Genomic DNA, 20,730 nt, shown 5'->3' with positions numbered 1-20,730 from the left:
AGCCCGAAGACCAAGTGACCAAGAATTCTTCCCTGTCGGTGCGAAGACTAGTTGTTCCTTATTGTTTCTTGCTTTTAAGATGGAGGAAAATAATTTCAGCTTCTCACAGAGGGCTTCGAAATCTTGTCATGGAGAGCGCTGGGTCACCTCAAGCTGGTAGCTGGTGTGCAACCTGCTTGCTAATAAACCAAAGCAGGACCCCGGTGTCAGAACGCTTACACTGGTCAGATCGACTGAGACCCCGTTTCTGCGTTTGACATGCCTTTCCCATTTCCAAGCCGCGCGCGCATCATAACCCTGAGTCAGGAGGTAGTTCAGTGTGAGCTCCTATAAACTGGAGTGGGCGTCTAGGGACTGGGGAGTGGACACTTCTTCTTTTAACCTTTGAAGGCCAAAAATCATTTGGCTAAAAATCCACAACATATTGAACTTCGAGTGGAAAAGCCCGTACAGTGTATTAAATGTGAATTTGAGACCGTGAATTCTCTCTGCACTGACTCTATAAAACAGCCTCCCTTTTTTCATAAAGCAGGCCCATAAACCGCTGCCAGCGAAGCAGAAAGACTTCTCAGGACTGTGGCTTGCCTTCCGTCTGGGGTTGTCAACAAACCCCCTTTATGAGCGGAATAGACTTCTTGTATGTGTCGAGCTTCTGGCTTTTTACAGAGTGTGTTCGGAGCCAGGCTAGGCAAACGTTGGGCGCTGTTTGCTGAGTGCATTTATTGCCTTTGCATAATTTATGAGCTGGAGGGTTTGACCATCATTCGTCTCTGCCAGGGGCTGGCACTCGAGGCTCCAGAGAGCGGAGCTGTAAATTGGATGGTGCGCTCCTGCTGAGCTCACGGCAAAGTCCTCGGGTCAGTATGGGAATTTAATACCAGAAATGGAACTGTTTTCTCAGCGCACCATGTGGGCCCCGGTGCAGCAGAGACTGTTTTGGCAGACTCTGCGACTGGCCTTGTCGAGGAGCTGTCACTCACCCGGCATGTTGTGTGGGGAGCCTGAGCATTTTTAATCGGCTTGGCATCCGTGCTGCTTCCATAATGGATACCAGTAGGTCTCAGTTCTTCACCATATGCTTAACTCTGGAGACAAGGTGCTTCTGGGTATATCAGTAATTACTTGATGCAGAATTAAGTGGACCTTGAAATTAGAACTGGACTGTTGGAAAGCAGGAAGCTTAACACTTTGATAGAAATAACCATTCCGGGGGACATACTGCTGTTAGGGGGGGGCGGGGGCGCTGGTTCTTTCCCGATTTCCGCCCTCCACCTCCCCGCACACAGACCCTTGGGGATGTGGGCAACTGCTATGCCACAGCCTTCAGCTGTCATTGATTACCTCACAAGGAGAGCTGTGAACATCTGGGAGAATGAGGCTGCCTGGCGAAAGGCTCTTCTGTCTTCTGCACTCCTCCTGAACTGCGCTTTGTCACTCTTGAAAACACGCCCAGAACTTAGGAAGCTCAAGGAGGGCTTAATTAAAGGCAATGGAGGGACCACACGGCCAGGAGAACAGTGCTCCTCTCCCATCTGCTGTTCTAGGCCTTCAAAGTCTTCATCTCACCCATCTTCTTTCTCAACTCATTCGACTTCCTGAAATAGAAGAATCGCTAGTTAGGCAAAAGAGTGTAAAATTAGACCATCTGAGGTTGGAAGCTTGGTGCGAAGAGATGCAGTTATACTTCTTGAAACCACTGGCACGCAGTATCTAATAACTCCATGGCACAGGGAGCAAGAGGGAAAAGTAGAAAATGCTGTAACCCTCTTGTCTACAAAATTGCAATTGAAGTTCCTGAATGCTTATGGTTCAGAGTACTTAGTCTGGAAAGAGGAAGCAATCTCCACACTGTGTCTTACAATAGCAGGCTATCCATTTGGAGGAGGCTTTTGTTACCGTCCCTTGAAAGCACTCCAATAGTAATTTAAACAGTAAGATAACTTCCTCTGTTCTGAAGAAAGCAGTCTAGAGGCAGGATGCTCTGAGATGGGTTCACTGGCTCGATTACCCGTGACCCTTCATCCTTTGCCCCACCATCTTGCTTTTGTACTTAGGCTGTTTTGCCAGAGTTTGGCAAGATGGCTGCGACAGGTCCAGACACCACATCCTCACAGAGTGATGTTACAGAGAAACAGGCAAGCTTCCTGCCTTTCTTCTTTCATTTCATACAGAGAATTGTTCTCTAGAACCCTCAGTAGATTTCAGATCTCATTGTCCAAAAATGGGTCTAATGGATACCAAAAGCTGTAGGAAAAACTTGGGACAGAGAATATGTGCCTTTCTCATCCTCAGAGTGTCAGGAGAGTGTACAGACGAGGGAGAGAGAGGTGTCAACAGCTCTGGGTATCTATCCAGCAGTGAGTGGCTTCCTAGCAAGAAAATTTATTTTCCATTTTTGATCACAGCTATATAGACTCCAAGACCAGGTGGCCACACTAAAAAACTTGGCATCCTCCTAGAGTCATCCCTGCCGCTTCCTTCCATATCCTCCGTTATCAACTCCTATTGGTTCCCCCTTCCAAAATGCTCTGCCATCTGTTTCTCCCTTTCCAAAACTAGGCACTATCCTGGTGTAGATGGTGTAATGATTGCCCAACTGCTCTCCCTGTGACCTCCTTCCCCATTGTGTGCTCTGGCCCCTCCCCACAGAAAGAGTCATCTCCGCGGAATACGGTCTGACCATGCCGTACCCCTGCTCAGTCGTTTGTGTTTAACCTTGTATCTCTCGCTAAACAGAAAGCTGGCTGAGGATGGGTCCCGTACCTCGGCTGATTATCTGTCTACCTAAGCGACGCCTTCTCCAGGGCTGTTGAGGGGATGAATGGATACATTTATCTGCTGAGCATTTTCTCTTTTAAAGCATAGCCCCCATTTTTAACATAACATTGATTAACCGGATGTTCTTGGGATTTCATAGAAATTTTTTTTCCCTTTTCTTCGTTGAGGAACCCACTCTGTGAGTTGTCACGCTGTGGTTACCCCAAACCCAGCTTGGACTTTAGGATTTGTAAGGGTATTGGGTCTACTGCCGTAAAGCATATATATTTTTTACCCATATTGCTGATCTATTACCCTACCACTTACTGTGGCGTGTTCTCTGTAGGGAATGGTCCTTCTGTTCTCAGGCACCACAAGCTGTAACCCCTGCCAGTTATGTTGCTTCCTTCCGAGTCCAAGTGAGAGAATGCACTGCCCAAAGGTTTACCTCCTGTCCTTTAGAGAAGCTCCAGAGAGATACAGCCTCTCACAAAAGCTAAAGATGGAGCCATGCAAGGCTCTTGGTCACCTTCACCCCGTGCAGTGGGAGCTCCTCCACGAGTGTGCTCTCTGCATGCAGTGGCGGCGCTCATTTGTGTGACTGAGCATCTTGCTGCCCCGACCCCAGGAAGAAAACAGGGTGCAGGCAGCAGGTGATTCAACAGAACAACCTGCACTTCTGATGCTGTGTGCTAGCGTTGAGCTGAAGACACTTTCCGGCTCGGACATCTCCTGTTTACTTGCCTTGCCCTGTTTGGAAAGGTGGGGATCAAAAGCAAAAGCATAACGGTAACAACTGACGTCTGCTCTCTTCTTTTCATTTGCAGTGTGACAGTGACAGTGACCAGGAAGAAAAGGTAAGACTCCCCGCCTTCACTCTGGTGCAGCACACAGCACACCTTGATCACAATGGTCCTCTCACATGGGGCTGTGGTGTAGGCTGCCAGCTTCATGTCTAAAGTGCTTTTTCTCTTCCAAAAGATGAACATTATCCACACAGTGACATGTTCTGTGCTAAGACGGAACATGTTTACCTTATGAGATCCACTATTTTTTAAACAAGCCCTTTAACCACACACATGTGATACTGAGCTTTCACTATGTGGAAGATGACTTACTGACCCCAAACAACATTTTTAAAGAGGAAATTATTTTTTAAGCCATGACGGGGACATGAAACTTACTACTATGTATTTATGTTGTCATTTCTACCTTCCTTTTACTGACCTAGTGGCTTTCTCCTGCCTTTGTGTACCCATCAACCTTCTAAATAGAAATGTTTCCAGGAATCTCACCTGGGCTGGGGGTGGCCAGGGGAGGTCAGGTGGGAGCTCCTTGGTGGGACAGCAGTTCTTCCAGCAGGTACATCCTCTGTTTCAAGGCTGATGGCCTCCAGTTCCATGTGGATCAAGATAAGAAGCTCAATTTCTGGGCTTCCAGAAGATCGGATCATAACCTGGTAAAGTGAGCTTTCCGCTGCCTGCAGCAAAGGGATTGTGTGTTTGGTCATTCTTTCTAGCTATGTGATTCTACCAACTAAATTTCTTTCTACTTTTATTGCTGTTTATGTATTTTGAAACCAGTTGCCTTAATATCATGCTTTGTAAATGCTTGGTGCCAGAAGGATACACTGCTCCTTCCTTCCCCCATTTCTGAATCTGTCCTGGTCCCGGTTCTTGACGTTCACCTCCTACATGATTGTGCATTATACTCAGGATCCTGTGGTTAGTATTTAGTGAGTTCTTTCCATTAAACCTAGAGTTTTTTCCTCCTTCTCTGCTGCCTGTCTCCAAGAGAGATCTAAAGGCTCTTGTTCTGTACTGTCGTTAATTTGAATTCAGCATATGTAGCCTGTTATAAAATGCGAGACATCATCATTTGAGCAGGTCAAGCATATTCAGATGAAGACAAATGGTGCTTATTTGATTTCCTTAAAATCAGGAAATGAAAAAAGTGCTCTCTGGAGAAATCATGTTCTGCCTGACTTGGATGATAGACCAATGCATGTCCCCCAGATAAGAACAGGCTCTCGCCTTGAGGTTTTTATCTCTGAAGGACGGCCAGGACTGTCAGCTTGCTGACATGTGCATTATCCATGTCATTTTAAACAAAGTGACCTATGGAAGGGTGCGCTGTGCTGTGACATGGTAATGGGCTGTTGGATGACAGCGAAAGTACACACTGGGAAGGGGGCTGTGGATTATTCTTTTGTTTAACTGACAAGTAGGAGCTTCCTTCCTCCAGCCCCCAGGAGCCCTAGCTCCTTACAAGTAGAACCCCAGGTGTCTCAGGAAGTCAGTGTGCCGTGGGTGCCAGGGTCCAGGGACAGTAGTTGTGGTTCCACAACAGAGGTATTGTCACTGGCCCCCTGAGCTCCCCAGCTCACACTCACACACACACATACACACACACCAGTCACCTTCTCATTCTGTTGGGCCTCTCTGGAACCCAGGGAGGGACTCGAACCTTCTGGCCATTCCAGGAGATCCACAGGCAAAGGCTGATCCCAGTTTCCAAGCCTGGCCTTTCTCTAAGAGGATGGGTCTGATTCAGGGTTTCAACAACAAGCAGACGTCTTTCTTTAAAAGGAAATGTGAATTCCAAAAACATCACTCATCTGCAGCAGTGGCAGAAGATGGTGAGGCTGCCCATTTTGCATTCCTTGTAGTACCTTGGCCAGTGACCACAGCCTTGGCGACACACCCAAGTCCCTTGGGGAGCTGCTTGCTCCACGGACCAATGCCTGAGCTGCACCTCTGGTCGCTTACTTCAGAGTTCCTGGGGACCTCAGCCACCACTAGATGATCACCTCACTCGCAATTTCTAGAATTCAGCTGCTGTATTGTCAGAGGGATCTAGAGGCCAAGGTGCTTCTCACATGGCACCCCAACTAAACCTTTCCTGTAACCTGAACTCCCGAGTCACTGTTGCTCAGGTCCCCATCTCCGAGTGCAAGAAGAAGCAAAGCCTCCGACAGGATGAACGATGAGGGGTGGAGAGGTAGCTCATACCAACCATGCAGAGTTGGAGATGGCGACAGGCCAGTAACAGAGGGACGGAGGAGGCGAACCCAGGCGTGGCAGTGACGGGAAGACGTGGGTGTCAGGCGCGATCCTCTGGTGCCTGCTCACTTTCTGCCTCGGTCCCCCGGCCATTTTCCCTTGCACCTTGGCCATCCTGCAGGTCGTCTTCACACGGAGCCCCACCACAACCAGCAGTCTTGTCAGCTGTCCTTGTTGTGCCACACGGCATTTCTCCAGAGGGCTCCCAGCAGGAGCAATCAAGCCTCGGTAATTGCAGTCGTGCCTGCTTGGGCCTGCTGTAGTTAAGACTGTCAGGCTTCCCCTCTTGGACTGAGACTGTCTACTGTCTATCACCTACTCGAACACCACCTTCTGAGACTGCCCTGCCTGAGCGCAGGCCCCTGTCAGCCTCCTGTGTGCGGGAGCCTCTTGCCTGTGCCCCCTTGGACCCCCTGTGCTAACCAAGGCTGCTTTCCTGTGCTGCTTGGAGGATTCGCATTCAAATCTGAATTGCTAATGGCAGAATCGATGCCACTCCGTGTCCTGGGATCCCTTCAGCAAGCCCCACCAGGGATCCTGCCAGAGTCAAAAGTGAGACTTGTGGGGACCCACTGGGATTTCTCTCCGGAAGACCTGTCATTCTCTTTCTCCGTAGGGATCCGCAGTACCAGCGGGCTAAAATTAGGGTACTGTATTTCACACAGCTGACTGAATTAAGATAAACTCTGCTTTCCTCTGATGCGAAGCTGTAATTTATAAAATGATACCCTTACTAATTAATGTGGAAGTGACTGGGAAAGGGGCTAAAAAAGGAGAGTTTTCCCTAATGCGGGAAACAGACTTGGGCCGGAAAAGGCTTGGATGAGACCCTGAGCCAAGCATCGCCCTGGCCCTCCGCTCCCAGCCATGTGAGTACATTTCCTATTAAAGTCAGGGAAGCTGGAGGACTTGTGTGAAGAGTAGAAATTGGGTGGGGAATTAGAGGAGGCCGTGAACACTCTGCATCTCAGGTGTGGGATTGTTCTTTGTAGTTAGAGCAAAGAAAAGAGGCAGCACTTGGCACCTTAATCACCCAAATTAAGCAATTATTCCAGTCCCCCGCTCGAAATGAATTGGTATCATGAGAACAAAGAGGCAACATGCATATTTCCGCATATTTGGCCTATATTTTCTTTTGTTTCTTCACTTTCTCTACCACTGGCAGCAGCCCACTATGCTAAGCAACACCCCTATTTGGTTATGAAGTTAATGTAGAGATTAAAAATAATTCTCTCTCCAAGGACTTGCTTCCTTTTTATTGTGTGCCAGAGCCAGCTGAAAAGCATAGCACCCTGGGTCAGGCCCTCGGGCCTTAGAGTCTGATGCCCCAGGCTTATTTCTGACTGTGGCCCTTAGTATTTTGTTGCAGAGCACGAAACCTCAATTTTCCTCATCTGCCAGAACTTCACCGGTGCTCTTGGGAGAAGGAAATGAAGGCACCTCATTCAATACCTGCTCCATAGAAAATGCTCAGTGAATGTCACTTCGGATGAAATGACAGAGAATCACTTGGGAGGAGGAGGAGGCTGACACCCTCTTCGGAAAGCTCTGGCTATGCTGGAGAACCTGCCAGAGGGTTCCACCAGCACCGGAAGCTCAGCCGTCACCCCCAAGGACACTCCTACCTGGTACAGGCCAGACAGAAGGGTTAAATTTTGAAGGGTCCCCCAATGATATGTTTTAAGCCCCTTACCCGAACATCAGGCTTTCCTCTGAGCATAACTTGGAGCAAGTGTGCTGACCTACCAGGACTCGGTCGTGACTGAGTGAGTTGTGCGGGATCTGTCCCTTCAGCATCTGTTCCCAAGTGCCAGGCACTGCCGGCTCCCAGGAGAAAGCTCTGACTCAGTACTTGCTGTTCGAGAGTGTGTCCAAGGATCTGCAGTTTTAAAAAGACTTTCCTAGGTACTATTTTGGTATACAAATGATTTTTAAGACTCAATATCCTACAAATGCCAGAAAGAAACGTTTCTTCCCCCATATTTACTGCTTTTGAAATTTTCACTGTTTAACAGAAGGATTGGAAAGCTGTAGAGATGTTACATGCATGTTGACGTGCTATACATGTTGATGTATGTAGATATCTGGTATAAACATGCATGCAGTCCACACCTACACAGGCACACAGAAAAGAACCTTTCTCCTTTGCCTAAGAAAGCTTTAAACGTGGTTCATAACTACAGGGTCCCTTACCCCCTGTCCCCTGTCTGGTCAGTGCAGTAGAGATAACCACCTGGAAAATAGTCGCTGGCTTCAGGGGCTTTTCTGTCGGGCACCCAAGGGACCCCCTGGGACACTGGCTAACTTTGGATGCAGTGTCATTGTTTCCCACATCCGTTCTCCCACCACTCACATGCGTATATTTTTTGATTCATTCTTACTTTTTAATTCGTGGTGCAATTTGTTGTGTTTCATGGTGCTGTGCTCACTTGTGTGAGAAAGTGGCAGCTTCTAAGAAAAGCAGCAAAGAAAACCAGCAGAAGCTTATATTCCTAACTCAACACAAACCACATGCCTAACTTGGCTCAGGAAGGACTCAGAAACTGCTGAGATGTCAAACTGAAGATTGGGCATGTGGCTTGTGCTTATAGTGGAAGAGCCTCGTCCCTTGATGGGCCAGGTTTCACACTTGGTAAAGTTTGTGCACCCTCAGCAACATTCCAGAAGCACAGAAGGTTCTCAGTGTTGTTTGTGGAAGCCCATCCTTGGTTTTAAAATAAGACCTGTTCTGGTTAGGAGACAATTTAGAGTGCTGTCCTATTTTACAGCTAGAAAAGGAAGTTTTTCCACCTTTCTAGATTTCACAATGGCAAAGAAAGCAGCTAGTGCCCAGGAAGAGCTTAGGGATTGTCTTGTGTCCCGTCTCTTCATCCCTAGCACTTTGCATGGTGCTTGCCTGAGTTAACCCCTTTCCTGAGTCCATATCTCCAACTGGAGGCGTTAAGAAAACCAAGTTCAGAAGCCTTGTAATCAACCCTGAGTGCACCTCATTGGTCCCTGTGTCTCTTTTCTAGGCCCCAACCTTCCTCAGGTTTCTGTATTTCATTTTCTTATGAAACATTTTGGAATTCTAAGTTCCCATTTTTAAGCTTTGCAGCATATTTGAGTAATTTCTATAGTTCTTGGCTGAGTTTCAAAGCCTTACCATTTTGGATCCCTGATTTCCATAATACCCACCCATTCAAGCTCTTTCCTACCCCTCCAAAATAATGTTTGGGTTAAAATGACTTTTATTGTTCTTCCAACATCATCATATTTCCACTTGGCTTCATTACATCATAGCCATCCAAAACTCCTATTGATATCATCCTTCGATTGAATTTATACTGCAAATTATTTTAAATCCCAAATCTCATTGTTTCTTTTTTGTGTCTTAGAATTTTCAGGCCAAACTCAAAATTATTTTGCTCATTCTCAATGCATATATACAATTATCTGTCCATTAGCATCATGTCATGCATCGGAAAAAGAGAGAGGTTACAAATGTACAGATTTTTTTATTAAGTGTCAATCAATAAGATAAAATTTCAGGAATTACTAGAAATTTGTCAGACAGTCAACTAAGCAAACTTTAGTTGCTTAGAATGCACAGTGAGAAGACAGGGCAGGTTCGAGGTGGGTATCCTGTTGTTTGTAGTAAGTGAGTCATAGGGAAAACATTCAGAGGACTTGGCTTCTGATTTCTCATAAGCAGCTGGTGTGGCCTTGGGCAAGTTACCTAATGATGCTGAGCTTTAGTATTGTCATCTGCAAAATGAGGCTGGAGTCAATGACATAACATTGAATATCCTGATTTTTCCACATAGCTAGATACCCCAACAGCATAACAGAACCCAGAGGGAAACTAATATGTGATTGTGTTTTCACTAAGATGGAAAGAAGATTCTCTAAGACTTGTTTCATTGTTTGAACTCTCTTGAACTCCTAAGTGAGAATAAGCATAGTAGACAGACATGGGCATGCTTGGGTTGACTCCTTCCAATGACTAAAGAACACGTGTATAGGCCTAATACCTGAAAGAAGGCTCAATACCTCTTTGTTGGTTCCTCTTGTAGTTGTACACATCACTCTGTCCTGTTTATCCCAAGTACCTGCCGGTGAACCAATAGGAACACTGTAGTTTCTTGACTCTTTCGGGCCTGTCACCACGTACCTGTCAGGAGGCAAGAGAGCATTCGTTTAATCTCTGTTCTTCAGCTATTACACATATTTGGGAAGTCACGGGAGCTAGCTGAAGAGCTGGCTTCTATAATGTGTTTCAGGAACTCATGTGATTAGAAATAAGTATCATTTGACCTACAAAAGGAATTCTGAGGTTGAACACGTAATTCTGCGTTCCCAGGGAAAACCTTTTGTTGCTTTCTCTTAGAATGAACCGTGGCTTTGGACATTGTGACTTACCTGAAGGGGAAGTCTGGTGAAAGTGATTGCTATCAGCCTCTTGAAACTCAGCAGGAACTATGAGCTATCTGAATGCCAGCAGCATTTGTACTGGCGATGCCTTTCTTTTACCTTTTATTAATGTTACAGCTGAAGAAGTCAGGTCGACCCCCCTCTGTATGTCATGTTAAGTGCTAGCTGTACACCTGTGTGGCACCTTCAGATGCTTGAAAATAGCCAGAAGCAGCTTTCTCCATGGTTGTCCCAAATCGGCCTTGACTCATAGTCTGCCGAGTAGATGCATGTTTATGCAGGCAGAGGAAGAGAGTATTGGAAATAAGGACTCACCGGGAACCCCTGGAATAGGTGATTGCAATAGTCAAGCGGCTCAGTTTGGACTTCAGTTCTGTCTGTGACTTTTCATCTAAAAACATAGATGCTACTGATTTCTTGAGGCAATGTCAAAATAATAATAAATAAAAAGCATCACCTCATATTGAAGAATACCTTATGTTATCCAAAACACTTTAACAAACGTCATCTTTATGACCTCCTTAAATATTTTTTCATGGCAATCTATATGTGTATCATTCTCTTAGAATGAAACATTGCTCTGGACGTTACGGCTTACCTGAAGGGGGGGTTTGGTGAAGGTGATCATGTAGAGATGCAGTCCATACCAATCAGTGGGCTAAGCTTGAGGTATATTTGATTATGGAACGCAGTCTTCTTTAAATATATATGCATATATGTTTGTGTGTGTATGTGTTTAACACTGAGAATTTTATGTAGGGATTCCAAAAGCTCCTAGGTGGTGTCCCACACCTAGCATGTGCCTGACATCATAAGTGCACTAAAAATATTAGTGTTGTACCTGGGGGTTGCTTTATTATCTACTTCCCAGAAAGGGAAAGGGAAATGGACTTGCAATCACCCAGGCAACTGGGAAAGAGCTGTTCTTGCAAGAGGAATCTCTGGCTTTCAGTCTAGCGTAGCTTGCCTCCCGTACGGTCTCTCCACACTGCTTCCCTGCTATGACCAGTGCAACGGAGACAGGGCCATGGTGCCGCCATGGCTTCCGAGCTGCGGTGCCCACAATGGTTTTGCTTGTTTCGTCATTCACCCCCTCAGAGCCCTCATGTCCATCCCCAGACACCAGGTCTCACCCTTGCGCAGGATCTCTGGGTCCGTGAAGCCACAGGACTTTCCTTTTCTGGCTGCAAATGCTACATGGAGTGTTCCTGCAGCCCAAATGGTAGTAAATATCTGAAGCAGCCATGTCTGTGTTAAAGATTATGTATTTGCCACTAAGGGGAGAATATAGTGTTTATCGGCTGGAGTGCGTGCCGGCTGAGCTGATTACGGAACAGCGCTCTGTCAGCCAATGATTTGTCCTGTCCTTTATCATCTGTGTCACTCAGCAGTGTGCTGGCGAAGGGAACAGATCGCCCTTCCCTTTTTTTGTACCCATTTCGTGTAGAAAATTTGTATTTACTTTGGGAGTGTAATTTGTTCCTCATGGATAATGTGACCCTGAGCGGAGCTGGATCATGGGTTAGTTGAAGTGATATTTTCCGCTAATGGTAGTCGTACATCATTGCTGTCAGCTCGGGTTAGGAGGCAAGCACATTACAGCTCCATTTTACCTCTGCAGGCATCTGGGATTATTTGCCATAACCGAGTATGACATGACCGCACTACAGAGTGCATTAAAATTTTACTGGCTTCTCCGGCAAGTCCCTGGCTCCAGTGTACGCTTCAGGCAGGCGGTCTGATGGGGACCCCGAGGGCCCTGGCTTCCTGCTCAGAGGTGCTGTCGGGTGGGGGCGGTCCAAGCAGGGGCTGTTCTCCTCTGGCCCAAAGAAAGCAGCCTGCGGAAGACTTCATGGGCAGTCAGCCTGCAGGTGTGTGTGTGTCCCTGGGCGCCCTAGCCTGGCAGGTGACAGACTGCCTCCTGCAGATAAAAGAGGACCTGCCCACCGTAGGCACTGCCCACTCCCCACGTTTCAGCCCCCAGGGTGGACAGGGAATCGCTCCTTCTCCAAAGAGAGCCCAGGGTAAGCGTAGGTCTTGCCAGGCCTCGGGCAGATTTTTATTGCTCTGTCTGCTTGTGCTTGAACTAAAGGAAGGAAGCAAGTGTCCTCAGCGTGGCAGAATCCATGTTCCTACACGCAACTGGACTGAGCCTGATATTCTCACAAGGCTGGTCAGAAGTGCTGGCCAAGACATTTTACATGTTACACAATCCACACATAGTCCCAGTGAAATATAGGCATGATTAACCCCATTTTACTTCTAAGGAAACTGAGGTTCAAAGGGGCTGGATAATTTACAGCACAATATTGGCAGAAATGAGCTGACTATAAAGCCTGTAGGGCTTCTAGTGTTCATGCTACCTAGAGGTAAAAGTAACTATTACTTAGACACTGTTTACATGTACTTTACGTACATTGAGTCCAGTAGGCCAGGTGGCAACCGTAATAGGTAGATGCTAATATTATCTCAAGTTTACAGGGAGGAACCAAGTCAGAATGGAGTTAGGTAACATACCCAGAGTCCTGCACATGGTTAGTGCCATAGCCGGGTTTTAAAGTCACACCTCGTGGTTTTGAGGCCATGCTCTGAGCCACTAAGCAGGACTCTCCCCATGCCACATTCCAGTAAGCCTGAGCACCGATACGGGAAGATGGGGAGAACTGTAACGTGGTGGAATAAAAGGAAATGTTCGAAGAGTATTTCAGCATTTCAGTTGTAACCCAACGAACATCCAACAAAATACCGCTCGGGAAAGATGTTCTGTGATGAGCTTTAATTAAATCGTAAGTCCTATTTGCTGTGAGCACATTACCTGCATGTAAATGGTGCTTCTAAGGTGCTTGGAAGGCATTCATTTTGATAGGTTAAGACTAAGCCCTCACTCCAGAATATTCTTCGTTCTTTTACATCCCTTCGCATCTTTTGTTATTCTTATCGGGAAGGCCATCATAAACTTCTGTTGACTCATGACCTTTTAAAGGCCACTATAAGGTTTTCACCTAGTAATGAATAAGATATGGATGAGAGCCCACAAGATCCCACATTAGTGAATTCTGGGTGCTAGACACTCTGGCTTTACACGTGTGACAGCAGGATGGATATTACATTTTGTTCTGCAAAAAATCCATCGCTCTCTGCCTCTCGAGACCTTTGCCTCCCTCTCTTCCAAGTCTGAGATGTTACCCTTCCTGGGGAAGAACAACAACTCCCTCTTACCACTGGCTCTGCCCACGGTAAGGTCGTAATTCATGAACTTATTCAATAAACTATATGTAAAATGAGTTATACCTTGTACCTGCAGGGCAATTATTAAAGTGCTGCAACAGAAGAGCTGCAGAGAAGTATGACTTTTCTCCTGGAGAAATTTAAAATTAAGTCAGCACACTGAGATTTGTGCTTCCTGGCCCACTCGCCTTCTTGAACTTGCAAGTACACGCGCTGAGCTTGTCTGTAGATTAGAGTAGGTCCTGGGGATTGACCCGAGTTTCTCCTCTGGCCTTACATCCAATCATTCAAGTAGTAAAGGAGAAGAACAAAAGTATTGATCCAGTCATCCAAAAGTAATTATCCCTCTTAGATGGTCTATTTAGAATGCAGCAATAATTTTAAATAATGTACTCCCAGAGACAACATGACAAGGTACATGGACTATTTACTTAGTTTAAGTAGGGTCACACTTGTGCTCTCACCCCTTCCTGAGCCTCTCTGGTGATGTGCAGGTAGGCTTCTTTAAGAAGAGTAGATGTTGAAAAAGCTCCAAGTTTTCCCAACAAATCAAATACCGAGCAATTATTCATTATAAAGGGACTCATCAGCCTTTTGTATCTAGGTAATTGTTATGTGGCTTTCTTTTTCTTTCTTTCTTTCTTTTTTTTTTTTGTGTGTGTGCCAGGAATCAAACTCAGGACCTTGCACTTGCTAGGCAAGTGCTGTACGGCTGAGCTATGTCCCCGGCCCTTGTTATGTAACTTCTTACAATGGGAGTATCAGAAGAGCCTTCATGAATCATTAGATCATTTTAAAACTTACCTTTTCACTGCTTTGGCTTTGTTTATGTTCACTGGAGTTATCTTTTGAAAGGGTTTTTGTTTCAGATAGGAAACAAAAAATAAACCAACAAATAAGGAAATGTATGTAGGCTTTGAAATTCAAATAAGTATTAAAATCCGCAAACCATCAAATGGGCAGAGATATATAACTGGGCTCCAGAAGCACTGAACAGGGAGGGAATCAGGTGCTTTCTTTGCCTTGTGTCTGCTTTTTTTTTTTTTCTTTTTGGTCTGGCCACTGTAATCTTCAGTGGTTCTAGGCTTGGTTCCTCCTTTTGATAGAAATCATGACCTCCTCCACATTTCAGCTTTGGTCACCAGAAGGGAGGCTGTCCTTTTCCACTGCAGTTACCAAGATCGAAGGAAAGGATTCTAATTGGCTAACATTAAGTGGGGTGCTGAGGATTGGTTCTCCAGAAAGGACTGTGGGTTTGCCTCGTTGTAGGGTTGAGTCAGCTGCTCATAACTGGATCAGTCAGCTCTCAGTAGCCTCAATGACGGTGTCCACCAGTGCTGCTCTGCAGATAACTCAGTAAGCAGCACTAAGCTGGCAGGGAGCCCAGAAGACAGGAGCTGGTCATAAGGTAATATTTTCCGTTAAGACTAAACTAAACTTCCTGCTGTTTGGATTAGGCACTTACAGGCACCACTTCATGACAGTCATAGAAACCACCTTGATACTCTGAAGTTAACACTTTCAAGTGATCACAGAATCCAGAAGATGAATGCATGTTTACAATTGTATTTAATAGTTGCCCAAATAGTCATAAAGCATTTTAAGTTCTATTCACAAATTGGTTCTATCTTGCTTAAACTGTAGAAGGGAATAGGATTTTATAGAGTTCATGTGTACATGTATTTAGAATAGACTGGAATTCATTAAAATTTTAAATATAGTTGATGGTGTGTTACTTCCCAAGTGTAAGACAGCCATTTTGAGAGATACAAAGGTCTTTTAAGTCACTTGGATACCAATTAGTAAATTACTTATCTACGGTACAGAATGAAACCTACTTTCCAAAGGGATTGTAGTTGTCCCAGAGTGCCTAATTTGTGTCCAACGTAGTACTCCTTAAACTACAGCAGGCAGCCCTACTGATATAATTTTCTTAAGCCTAAAAAGTAGTAAGCTCAATCATAGTTGCATATACTACAAGCTTAGTCCCCACTGTGTGCTGAGCCAAGCACTATCTTGGGAACTAGGGATAGAAAAATGACAAAGACATAACAAGCCTTCAGAGAGATGTGAGCTAATTGAGGAGAAGGCTAAGGTACCTTGATAAGACCCCTGCAGTGTATGCTGTTTCTGAGGACTGGCATAATGTCTGAATGCAAAAAGCAGAAACATACGGTCTGGAGGAATCAGCATCTGGGTTAGATCTCACTGAAACACTTGGAGTCGATAATTACTAGGTAGGAAGGGTGGTGCAGATAATGGGCAAAGGGAAAAGTATTTGCAAAGAGCAGAGTTGTGAAAGGCTAAGCATATGGAGAGAAGCATGAGAACTTCTGTTTGTATGGAGCGGGGCTCACGGTAGGGTGTGGGGGAAGATAAGGCTGTGAATGTAGATTGCTATAAACAGCTCCATACAAACAGACCTCATGTGACAAGATGAGAGACTGGGCCTGATCCAGACTGCAACCCAAGGGACTTTATAGGTGAAAGGCATCACATCTGACTTTTTGTAAGAGAGTTCAGGCAGTGGCGCCAAGGATGGGATGGAGAGGAAGGAAAATGATTAGATGATCACAGAGAAAGCTGTCATAAAAGGATAGGTAACGGAACTACACTCAACATGATGGGGAAGGGAGGGATGAGATTTTGGAGGCATTTCTGCACTGAATTGTCATATTTTTGTGACTACTAGGATAAGAGGGATAAGGGAAGAGTTGGGTGAGTCAGGCTTCAGGTAAGGCTGGTGGTAACTACTGATGGTGCTATCCAGCAGACATGGATGAGAGGGAGATACAGGACATGTGCACAGCCTTGTAGGACCTTCATCTGGATGAGGTCAAAGGGTGTGCACATATATGGTGCAGGAATAATCAAGCTCTGGGTCCATATCTGAGAGACCACATACCAAAGAGTAGTGGAATCAGGTGGAGCTCTGGGAGTGAGTGGGGCCCCAGCCAAATCGCTGGCATTTTCTCTGCCTCTATACAAATATATATATATATATAGATAGATAGATAGATATAGATATAGATAGATAGATATCTATATCTATGTATATGGTGATAGTAGCCATTAATAACAAAATAACTGTACATTAAGTTTAATTCCTACTGTTTGTATAGGGCTTTATTTTCATTTTATATTGAATGTCTTTGTTTTTATGGTAGCAAAATACACACAGAACATTTCCCTGTCAGTATTTTTAAGAGTACATTTCAGTCGTAGTTTAGTTAAGTACCCTTATGTCATTGGGCAACCCATGTAGTTTTTAATCCCGTATGGGTTAAAGGACTGTACGTACACTCATCTGACCCTCACAACAAGCACTCTGGATGAAAAACTTAACATGGGATGAACTGAGGCAAAACCCTCGTGCCTCCCCTGGTTAGTGTTGGGGTTATGCTAAATCATCGTTACTGATAGTAGCTTAGTGTCTAACTCTATCGACCCAGTGGGCCTCAGATTCCATAGCATTCTTTGATTCCGAGGGAATCAGTCCTCGAGCTCAGATTTCATGCTGCTGGTAGGCCACTGAGAGGGAGCTGATTCACCTTCGTTGTACACAGGCAGGATTAGCTCTTTCCAGGGAACTCCTGGATTCAAGGGCCTGCTGGCCTTGGCCTGTGAGAACTGCAAGTACACTTAAAGACTAAAGGCCACTGCAGAGGAATGAAGCAGGGGCATGGTGCTGCCTGGACAAACAGCCCACTCCTTTGGGTGCTTCATTCTTTGAGACAACTGGCAGGGATGGAGGAACGCACTGCTTCCGTTGGCTTAAAATCAGGAAGGGAAATGGAATAAAAACAGAACCATTTCTCCTTTTATCCCCTTCACATTGTCCCTCTGAGAAACTTGCATTATATAGAAAGGAGAGCTAGATTTTCTACCATTTGCCTTCTTCCTCCTCACTTGAAAGTAGTCTGCCCCTAAAAACTCAACTCTGGTACTTACGAGAGCTGTCACTCCTGATGGCTCCTCTTTAAGTCACTCTGCACAGGCAGAGCTGACCCTAGCTGGCAGAACAGGCCACGGGATGCCAAGCTCCAGACTCCTGGGCACCGACACTGAGCCACCTTCATCTTCAAGAAGACCTAGTCATTGACTCTCTGTGCGAGGTACTCAGGGTGTCAGAGGTAACAGGTGCCACCACTCAGAGTTCCACCATTAAGATAATCCTTTAAGAAACCATGTACTGGGGGAGATTTTGATTTTGTCTTTAACTTGGAAAAAACTTTCGGCTTTCAGAAAAATTACAAAAGTAGTACAGGTCATTCCTATATGCCCTTCATCCAGCTCCCCTTAATATAAGGCCATGGGGCAAATAGCTAACCCTGGACAGTAACATTCACACGATGTTATTCAGCAAGTCTCAGACTACTCAACCTTTGCCTGTCTCCCCAGGTGTGTCCTTTTCCTGGTCCAGGAGCTCACGCGGTGCCATCCCACGCTGTGTCAGTTGTCATGTCCCTAGTCTTCCGACTGGGACAATTCCTTGGTGCTTGTCTTGCATCGCCTTGAGATTTTTCAGGAGTCCAGCCCATCATTTTGTAGACTATCCCTCTCTTAATTTTAGTTCCCCTGGTGACTTCTCCAGAGTGACTGAGGCTGTGCATCCCAGGCAGGAATACCAGAGGAGCTGTGTTATTTCTTTCTTGGTACATCAGATCAGGGCCCAAGAAGTCTTCTTCCTGGTAAAATGAATTGTGACCACACGCTTACGGTGTTGTCTGCCAGGCTACTCCACTGTAAAGCAACTATTTCCCCGCTTCAAATTATGTAATAAGAGTCTCGTGGAGAGATACTTGGAACCTGTGTAAACACAATAAGCCTTGGTTTGTGAGCATAATTCATTCTGGAAACATGCTTCTAATCCAAAGCACTTGCATATCAAAGTGAATTTCTACAAAAATAATGGAAACTCAGATGAGTCATTCCATGATCTAAAAATATTCATATAAAAGTGATTATAGCACTGTAGTATAATACAAAATAACAAAGAAATATAAAGAACAATAAACAAATTGACCTGCACTTACTTTTGAAAACCTTCATGGCTGACATGAGGAAGTTAAGAGAAAGGAGGGTTATTGTATAGGACAACTTTCTCTATTATTAATGGAATCACTGCTACCTATTGGCTCAATGGGATCTTTTTCTTTTCAAGCAGTTTTAACAAGGATGACACTTACCTTTGCTTGCTCTTGAAGATTTCATGGAAATGTGACATGGCACTGTCATTAAATAGATTCATTGCCTACACTGCTATAGCCTTATTCAGGTGGAGCTTTTCTACAAAAGTTTGCACTGTTTCTCACATCTTATACATCTCCCTAATCTTATTTGAAGTGAGGGATTTCTTTGTCTTTTCCTTTTCCTCCTCTGCAGACAAGATCTCCTCCTTAACCTCTTGCTGTTAGGAGATGATCACCCACAGTCCCAGGGGGTGGGGAGGAGAGAAGGAGGAACCATTGGCTCAGTTGTGATCATGTGATGTTCAGCATCACGTGTATCATCTTGCAAAACATTGCTTGTGCATCAAGTCAAAATTTATTAGAAATTTTTGCTCAGCTTGCCAAACATTTGCAAAACAAGTTATTCGCAATCCAGGGTTTCACTGTACCTGTTTTTCACCATACTTTCACCAACTAAATTTAGTTCTCATCAGTGATCATTGCCCTGAGCAGTTATTACTGTCATCTTTGCCTAATGGTGAGACGTACACTTTAAAATGGCTAAAGCACCATGTTGCTGTAGAAAGGGCTCAAACTGTGAGGCCCAGCAGGCCAGGGCACAGCTCGCAGAGGTTTGCTTTGGTGGACCCCATGGAAGCAAGACAACGTGGAGTCACCAAGTTCATGGACAGAAGGTGCCTAAAAAAGCAGAGGTGTGAGACCCCAGAACCAGCTCTAACAAGGCTGCTGTAGGACTACTACATCAGGCAATTTATCTAATGCCCCTGAGATGCTGCAGTTTGGGGTTTTTTGTTTTTTTGAAATATGCAAATAAACATCTAAAATGATATGGCCCTTCATAATAAGTACTCAGAGAAATTCAGGCTTCATTCTTTCCCACACTGTTACCGCGCTTGGCCCCCTAATCGCCCACCTGAAAATCTTCACTTCCATGAACTGACTCAGCTGTGACAGCCACGTCCGTCAGCTCTTCAGAAGCAGGCCTTTCAGGAAATGTGGCTTAAAGAGGTAGACAAAGATCAAAGACGGGGACATGGCTATGTCCTCAAGCTGTGAAATTCGGGGAGAGTCCTGTGGAGAGTCAGTAGGAATCTCTAAGCCTTGGAGGAATGGGAGATGCCCAAGAAAGCACAGGTAGTAGGCCCCAAAGAACACTGACAACAGACAGCCCTGAGAATCAGTACGGAGATTTTACCAAGTTCCCTCTCCTCGTAAACTCTGCTTGTTTCAAAAGCTTAAATCAATTGCTGTTGAATAGGCTACCTTCAGTGGTGAGGGGGGTTTTGTGTGATGGCATGAGAGGTTGTACACAGGGCCTCATGCACGTGAAGCATGTGCTCTACCACCTGAGCCCCATCCCCAGTGCAGTGGGTTTTTTTTTAAATCCCTACGTCAATCCCTGGGTCCTTTTTCTCCCTGTCCCACCATGGCTGATCACTCTACTTTGGACTTCCAATCCCAGAAGTTGTTCTTTGTGCTTCTCATGGGACCCATACCGAGGAGGAGTAGCTTTGAGTGGTCCTAGCATGTGTCCATGGTGTGTGCTGTGTACTTTAGGACAGAGGGCACCATGAGAAACTGAGAGGGCTTTGGGCATACAGCATCCCTTCACTCTGCCAGAGAGGCACTGGTGAGGATTTTAGTGGTCACCCTGCTGTCTAAGAGGACAGAAATAAGACAGGGGAGGATGGTACCTGGAAGATACCTGTGGATCCCCAGAAAGCATCCTTTCTATTAAAGTAATCTCCATCCCCAGGACTGAAAATTAAACCCAGGGCCTTTGCACTTAGCCACATCTGCAGTTCTTTATATTTTTAATTTTTAGACAGGGTCTCACCAAGTTACTCAGCCTGGATTCAAACTTGTGACCCTCCTGTCTCAGCCTCCCCAAGTGCTCAGATTACAGATAAAGCCAGGCATGGTGGTGCATGCCTGTAATCCCAGCATTCCGGAGGCTGAGGCAGCAGGATCATTGCGAGTTCGAGACCAGCCTGGGCTACAAAGTGAGCTCAAGGCCAGTCTGAACTGCATAGCGAGACCCTGTCTCAAGAAGACAAAAACAAAGATTACAGATATAT

General features: G+C 45.5%; 1 protein-coding gene across 6 annotated transcripts in view; it reads left to right on the top strand.

The window, feature by feature from the left end:
• The window catches only part of Auts2 (autism susceptibility candidate 2), a gene marked incomplete in the record, with an annotated part of 1,123,237 nt that overhangs the window by 803,118 nt on the left and 299,389 nt on the right, over positions 1-20,730 (top strand). For all 6 annotated transcript variants that reach the window (XM_013520553.1, XM_013520552.1, XM_013520554.1 and 3 more), the window contains 1 exon segment: positions 3,585-3,614. In XM_013520553.1, coding sequence (XP_013376007.1) covers positions 3,585-3,614 — 30 coding nt within the window.

The sequence above is a fragment of the Chinchilla lanigera genome, unplaced genomic scaffold, assembly GCF_000276665.1.
Source record: "Chinchilla lanigera isolate Chin_1 unplaced genomic scaffold, ChiLan1.0 scaffold00055, whole genome shotgun sequence".
NCBI lineage: Eukaryota > Metazoa > Chordata > Mammalia > Rodentia > Chinchillidae > Chinchilla > Chinchilla lanigera.
The sequence above is the reverse complement of the archived record's forward strand: the minus strand, read 5'-3'. Positions and strand labels throughout refer to the sequence as shown.